Source organism: Poecilia reticulata, linkage group LG13 (assembly GCF_000633615.1).
Source record: "Poecilia reticulata strain Guanapo linkage group LG13, Guppy_female_1.0+MT, whole genome shotgun sequence".
Classification (NCBI taxonomy): domain Eukaryota; kingdom Metazoa; phylum Chordata; class Actinopteri; order Cyprinodontiformes; family Poeciliidae; genus Poecilia; species Poecilia reticulata.
In genome coordinates, this window is record NC_024343.1 from 2,239,834 (window position 1) to 2,247,588 (window position 7,755).

Here is a 7,755-nt window from a genome sequence, read left to right on the forward strand (position 1 = left end):
TGCAGGCCCAGACCCGTCCTCCACGCAGGAGGTCTCCTCACCGCAGCGCGTCCCCCACCACCGGGCCCCACACTCTCAGCATGGCAGCTGCTCTGGGCCCTCACAGACCTGCAAATCCTAGAGGATCTGTTCGTGGTGGTAAACATGTTGTTTGTTTTTTTTTCTTTTTCTTTCACCTCAGTGCATTTCACGGTTTATATTTATTCTCAGCGAGTCATCACAGATCTAARTTCGACTGTTATTTTCTACATCTGCTGCATGTATTTTAGGTTTCTTATCTTCGGTTCTAAGCTTTTTTTTTTTGTTTGTTTTGTTTTTTTGCTTGTAGAGTCACTCTGATAGGAAGCACCTGCTGTGTCCCCGTTCTGTTTCTGGAAGCCACCGTGCAGCTTTTTTTGTTTTTTTTGTGTATGTGTGATTGTGTTTGGCCTCCCTCTGCGGTTAAGTGGCTTTACCCAGGTTGAAAATTGACGTGGAGCCTCGATTTAGAGATAGAAAACAGCAACTGAAGTGCAAAGCGGTGGCCTTTGCCCCCCCTGCTGCTTAGCTTTATGAGCAGTTTACTCCCGCTGGTTTTTATTGAGCCGAGAACTATCCTCTACAAGAGATGACATAAATGCCCACAATGAGCTTTATCTGCAACTCCTGCAGTCGGGGAGGATTGTATTGAATCTATTAATACATTTTGCTGTAATGCAGTCGGAAAAACGTTGAGAGTGAACTCTTGTTTGTTACGGTTTCAAACTACTTTTACGTTAAAATCTTAGCGCGTTCTTTAATTCAGAGTTCATACAGGTGCTTGGAATCCTTCAGTTCCGKTTTTGGTGTTTTSAATGTTTGGRAAGTGTTTGATTTTTGCGTTAAGTGCTTGATATTCAAACTGCACAGATGTGTAATAAAGAGTAATCTAATGTTTGGTTAAAAGCCTTAATTTGGAGAGCGTTAATTACAGTTGAAASCACATATTTTCATGCATCCATAAAAAAATTAAAAATTCTTGGTGTGTGAAGTTAAATCAAACGAAACTTTTCACGTTTTCGGTCAGGAACAAATTACCCAAATTTTCTTTATTTACTAAATGCCAGAAAATGTAGCGAGAACATTTTGTTTGAGATTTTTTTCTTGTATATTTTTAATGTTAAACAATATTATTAAAATTTGCAGATTATTTTTTTTTGTTTTGTCTTTTTTGTTAAATCAGTGTTTTGTTCTCGAACCAGTCGGGTGTACAGGACCCAGGGGTGAGCATTTATCAGATCGTTTATATTTATCATRATACATTTCTTATTATGACAAGAATCTTGATTTATTGTTATCACAATAAATTCAAATTATTGACATTTAAAAATCCCCAACGCTGACTTTATTGCCAGGATTGATACCTTTATTATCTCCTCCACAGTTTGTTCAGTGGAAACATCAATACATTTTCAAATTCAGTTACCATGTGCAGTTYAGTGATAGAAATCACACACTTCTTTCTGTGACTGAGTTTGTGCTTGTGGGACTCTTTTTTTTTCTGTGACACACATTCATAGTCAACTGAATTGTTTTTATCTCCCAACTTGTGATGCTGGAAAAGCTTGTAAACTTACCTTRAAAATGCTTGAAAAGTTCTTGAATTTTAATCTGGAAGGGGAAAATATACAAACTCTGATGATTTCTGCTTCTGTTGTGTCTGTTCAGATGTGAACAAATCAAAGTTTCTGTCTGCCATTTGTCCCCGCAGGGCGAAAAGTCATGCTACAAAAGCTGAAACCATCTTCCCACCAACCTCTGGTGGCTGGTGTTCACAACGTCGGCCAGCAGARGGAGCTGCAGAGACTTCCTCAGCCAAACGCTAACCACCAGAGCAGGCGGCACCGGGGGAGGAGAAAAGCTGACGTAATGAAGGTGCTTGATGTATTTATTGAGCCAGTTACTTACATTCAAAACATCTGTCTTTGTAAAYATGTCACGGTCAATATTTATTGATTTATTGAAAATGCGTCTCATCCCGACCAGATGAGAGACGCAGGTTTCCAACAGCCGACAGTTTCCTCTCATCTCCGAGTCAGTCAGCTGCCTCAGCGGGAGAAGTCTGTTCCCTGGATGCCAACGTCGCCCCACTCTCCTCAACAGCAGTAAATCTTTATGAAACAATAAAAAAAAAAAAGAAAAGAACTGCAACTGCGAAATTGATAACATGTTTGATTTTACGGTAACAATTATTAGTAAGACAGAACTTAAAAAAGTAAGAATTTGTAGTTGTAAAAATGATAAAAGGCCTATTTTCCTATAGAATACTTATAGAAAACAAAAACAATTTTGTTTTTAAAACAAAATTTAAAATGGATAAATAAAATGTGACAAAAGCAAACAATTTCTTTTTTTTAATTAAGAAAAAAAMCATTCTTGGCTAAATTGCAAGAAAATCTGATGATAATATTTTTGGATTAACTGTTTAATAATAATTGGATAGCAAAAGATGCTTAATAGGAGATTTTTTTTTTTTTGAGAATTTGAACCATGTAAAACTAAAACTTTCCCACTTGAGGAATTCTTGGTAGAAACAGACAAAGAAGTGTTTATTTTAAGTATTACACAACGATTATTTCAGTGATGGATTAATCATGATTAACTCGATTAATCGTTTCAGCCCAACATCACACTATGAAATCAAGTGAAAATAAATCAAAACCTTTCCAGGATTGTTTCATCTCATTGTCTGGCAGGATTATTTCTCTTATTTACATCCGTCTTTGCTCCTACCTKTGCCTTTTAATCCCATGCTGACTTCCCAACAGAGCGCCTCAGAGGTGGAGGCCTGAGCCCCGCTGCCTCTTCTCCCCGGTGAAGCCCCTGCCGAGCCCTCCAGGGGAGGAGCAGGCGGGACGTCAGTCAGAAGCCGAGCGAAGAGTGAGCGCCGCCACGCAGCGAGCAGCTCCGAAAGAAGCAACGAGGCGAGAATCACCTCTTTTTGTTTTTTCCTTTTTCTTTTTACATCTTCCACTTTGCAATTTGCTTCAGAGTGAATCAGTGCCATTTCCCAGATTAGTCGTTTTGTAATTTTTTTTTTGTTCATTTCAGCTTCATTCAATAAATGATCTGACCCTGCAAGAAGGGAAAAATGCCAAGTAGATGAAATGGAGTRGAAATGAATTTTAATGAGCCCCTTACTCAGTATTCACTGAGTCATTTCTAACCTTCATGCCAGACCCCACTTGCTGCAAAGCCACAGGCAACACTCCGATTAYGATTCAAGTTATTATTATTTTTTGCCTATAAATTAATCTAGATACAATTGAGGCCATTTCTCTTTTTGAGTGATTAGTGATTGGTGCGTTTCCGGTGCTTATAAGCGTYGCAYTGATTGAGTATTGCACATATGCGCTCTTTTAATCAACTGTTAAATACTACAGTTGTGGATTCCTATTAATCAGCAGCTAGCAGCCTGGTTTTAGGGATGCGGATTATAAGTTATTCATGTGAAAGTCTTAATCAAACTTCTGTTTGGCATCATGTATAAATCGCCGGCTGTTTTTTTTTTTTTTGCAGTACGTCTTATCAAGAGGAGATGACTACGCAGCTCAGTGAGGAAGAGGCGCCACACATTCAGAGATTAAGGTTTAAAACTGATACACACAAAGTATTCATGACTTTCAAATTCAACACGCATAACAAAACAGGTTGAGGTCTGAGAGGATAATCACTTGACGGTAATTGTAAATATAATATGTAAACGCAATAATTAAAGTAATACAATATAATAGTTTTTTGTTTTTTTTAATCTCTTGTAAACATTCACCATTGTATTAATTAAGAAAAAAATAATTATCTCACATCACTCGGGAACAATCCTRCTGCTAAATCTCTGTGCCGGTGCCAGTCCGTGGCAGGAATCCACACAGCAATCAGCCAGAGCAACTCAAAGAAACTAATCAGCGCAATCATACGTGAAGCTACAACGGGAGTTATGCCGGCGGCAAAACTATCCCCCAGACAAAAGATTAGAAATGAAAGTAAGCTGTCGATGTGGTAAGCACAAGGGAAAGCAGAGTTTTTAGCCTCGTTGACCAATAAAGATTTCCTAATTAGTCACTTGCGAGTTTGACGATGCAACAGCCGAGGACAAGGTGCAGTCAGCGCTTTGTCCAAACAGCGTTAATTGTCATCGTAGTGAATTTTCTTTTTTCTTCACAGCTAAATTAGTGATTTCACGGAAGGAAACGTTGATATCACTTAAACTCAACTCAACAGTTAAAGCTGCTGGTTTTGTGCTTAAAAACCTGCTGCATGCAAATGTTTCATATTCTGGCCAATGTCCCATCACCATTTTTTCAGTCAAATACAATTTCTCTTTAAAAGCTCTTTTAATGTGCATCACATTGTAAATGATTGATTTTTGTTCTACAAGCTCTTAGTTACTGCTCTGTATTGGATAATTAAATTGGTGATAAGCAGCCTTTCTGTAGTAAACAAATATTAAATGTTTACATTAGGACTGGCGGCATTGTTGCAAAATGTGCCAGAGAGAGAGAGAGAAGCTGTTACACAGCTCTGCAGTTCAACTGACATTTWAAGCTCGTGCATATTAAACAAGTCTTAAATTTATGTAGCTAAAATTGGGCTTAAAATGTCTTAAATTCATTTTAAAAAGTAAGGTGACTGTTAATATGTTATTCTGGGGTTCTTAAATTTTGTCTTGACAGAACTTTTTAATATTCCATTTTTTTTCTCATGTGACTTTTCTGTTAGGCAWAAGTTTGTGTCTCACTCAAACATATTCATTGAGTTCAGCAACTCGAGACATTTGAGGCTACCGATAGCTAGCTACCTTGCTAGCTTTTTTTTTTAGTCTATTGTAGTTAAGTGAAAATTTATCACCAGTTGGCTGGAAGACGTTTGTACGTTTCTGTGGAGAAATAAGTCTTAAATTCTTATTTGTGATGCAAAAAAGTCTTAAATTTGAGTTGGTGAAACCTCTGAATTGTTTTCAGCAACTTATATTAGCATGTAACAAATAGTGCTAACCCTCTGGAGTAAAMTATCTCCAGAGGGTTCTGGAGGGTTCTTTGTGTGTATCTTTGCACACAAAGAAGTGAATCTAAAATTCACACTTGAGCTTCCAGATCCATTTTAATTTCCTTCACCATGTGAGTTACAACTGACCGTCTTCATGTGAACATTGGTAGCCATGCAAAACACTGTTGGTTGATTCCTTTAGGGCATTTTAACCTACAACAAGGCCATTGTGGAAAATGGATAACAAAAACTTTCACAGTAAAACAAGTATTTCTGAAAAGAAACTGCTAACAAATCTCCTACTCAGAATCCAAGGTCGACCTAGTTTCTTGATGCCATTTTTATTGTTGTTTTCTGGAGAATATGCCTCGTCTTATTGGTTAAAGGGAATGTAATTCATCCACTGCAGAGCAGCTTGTGACGTAGGATTGTTTTGGTTCACAGGTCTGAAGACGTTTTCCAGAACCAGTGGGCTGAGGGAGCTGAGCACGGGGCCAGAGAGGGCAGCCAGCGACTCTCTGGTGAAACACAGGTGGAGAGGATTTTATCTGTTACCTCAGTGGTGTCAAACATTTCCAGTCATTCTGTTACATGTGCATGTTTGAAAGGCTTTTACCTTCTTATCCTCTAGAGTATACAGTGATCCTGTTTGTTTGGGGTTTTTTTAGCAGGAAGGTGTGGCCAAGAACAAGCCTGACAGATCTAGGAGGATACGGCTCTCTGAGCACGCTGATGAGATGGTACGTTATTCAGAGCTGTCGCAATAAATCAATTAATCACATGATAAATTAAAATGAGCTTGATTCCTGTTTGCATGACTTATCGTTTTTCTCTCTTTCTACAAAAAACTTGATGACAAAATTCTTTAGTCTGCTGCTTTCGTATCAACTAGCCTCCTTTTTTTTTTTAAGAACAATTTTGTTTTACAGAGACTTAATAATTCACTTTATTTGCTATTTCTGTTGTATTGTTTATTTAATTTGTATATTTAAGATGTTTTCCAGTTCCCGTGTTAAATGTAAAGTTTATTGATCTTTGAGAATATGTTCTTGCGTTACTATGCCATGAAAATGGTCTCAGAACAACAGTATTATTGTTTATCGCGATAACTTCAAGGACAATTTATCATCCAGCAAAATTTGTTATCGTGACAGACCTTCTGAATATTCTTTTCTGGTTATCAGTCAGTATCGCATCAAAAACAACAGGAACTCATGATAGCATCTTGCCAGCTTTTTGTCACCTTGCTGCAAATCGTGGTTTATAGGCAGCAGGCGATCACGTGCGACTCGTTGAGCATCAGGAAGAAGATCTGTTAAAGGACACTGCTCCCGATGCGTGGGCCATAAACACGGGCATGGGGGACATGACCTGGCGTGGGCTGCAGACCTCCACCCTGGAGAGCATGCTACTTCGGATGGAGGAAATACAGGTGAGAGTTGCCCTGCAGGGGGGTATAGGGGGGGAACCAGTTAAAGGTCACGGTGCAACCTCAAAGGTTACCTGTAATCGGCTTGTTATTTGTAGTGAGCTGTTGTGACAGTTGGAGTCTGCTGCTGCTTACTGATTTGCCGTCTAGAGGTCGRCTATCAGAATATTAGACTGTGGATCCAGGATTCGGCTGTTATTTTGAAAACACTGCAAGTGAAATTTGTATTAACCTTTATTTATGGTTCATTTGGTACTTAATGAACCATAAAGTCATTTATGGTTCATTCCCCTTAAAGCTGATATTTGATATTTCTTCATAAAGCTGCATTATGTAACTTTTATACAAATATGTTTTTTTCCATATTTGTTAAAGGTATGACTATGTCCTGACAAAGTAATATGTGAAAAAATTGAGCTCTTCATCCTCCTTGTAGTCCTACTCCACCACTTGGTCAGAAACAACCAATCAGAGCCAGGAGGAGTGTCTTAGTGTTGTCAATCAACCTAGTCTACATGCTTCTCACACCTCCCCCCTTACTCCATGCTAGGCTACAGCTGGTTCCCTACATTTGAGCTTGTCGTGTCTTCTCAGGCTAGTTAGCATAGCCACCAATGACGGCGGATAAACAGTTGTCGTGTAATCACAAGTTCCTTTTCCGCCATTTGTACTCTAAGCTGCGTGTAATCAGGCATGACTGACAGCACCAAGACCTTTCTCCTGCCTCTGATTGGTTGTTTGTGATCGAGAGCGGTGTAGGTCTGCAGATGGCAGTGGGACCACAGGGAGGAGGCAGAGGATTTGGATTGGCTGTCTTAAGTTATACTGTCCCGMCTTAATGAATATTTGAATAAATATGTTAAAAATATAGYTTTTTATAAAGTTGCTTTGCAGCTTTAAGGATAAGAAAAAGGAAGTGTAACTRTAATGACATACAAACTGCAATAACTGATTATTTTTGATTACTTGGAGAACCTAAAAACCCTTAACATTTAGCGTTTAAAGCAWGCGTCCCTAAACTACGGCCTGTGGACCAGATCCGGCCTGCCTCCACATTTGGTCAGGCCCCCTGAACAATACCAGAGAGCATTCAGATTTTTTTTCATTTACCGTATATTCCGGACTATACGCCGTTTATATGTGGATTTTTCTTCAACCACCAGGGGGCWCTTTAGCAGGAAGTGAATCATTGGAAGTCTGGTTACTTGCGCGCCAACATTGAGCCCACAAGCAGCAAAATGAGTAAGAAACAGATCAGATGTCTTTGGAAAGTTTCTTTGCAAAGGGGAAAAGGCCCAGAGAAGAGACAGGAGAATGGATTC

The 7,755-nt window shown here is 38.9% G+C and overlaps 1 protein-coding gene across 1 annotated transcript in view; it reads left to right on the forward strand.

Moving 5' to 3' along the window:
* Positions 1 to 7,755, forward strand: part of kiaa0753 (KIAA0753 ortholog) — a 29,422-nt gene that overhangs the window by 5,301 nt on the left and 16,366 nt on the right. The window contains exons 6-13 of the mRNA XM_008424996.2: positions 6 to 138; positions 1,730 to 1,893; positions 2,005 to 2,123; positions 2,787 to 2,942; positions 3,538 to 3,606; positions 5,449 to 5,536; positions 5,673 to 5,744; positions 6,272 to 6,436. Of these exons, the coding sequence (XP_008423218.1) occupies positions 6 to 138; positions 1,730 to 1,893; positions 2,005 to 2,123; positions 2,787 to 2,942; positions 3,538 to 3,606; positions 5,449 to 5,536; positions 5,673 to 5,744; positions 6,272 to 6,436 (966 nt within the window). The remainder of the gene's footprint in view (positions 1 to 5; positions 139 to 1,729; positions 1,894 to 2,004; positions 2,124 to 2,786; positions 2,943 to 3,537; positions 3,607 to 5,448; positions 5,537 to 5,672; positions 5,745 to 6,271; positions 6,437 to 7,755) is intronic.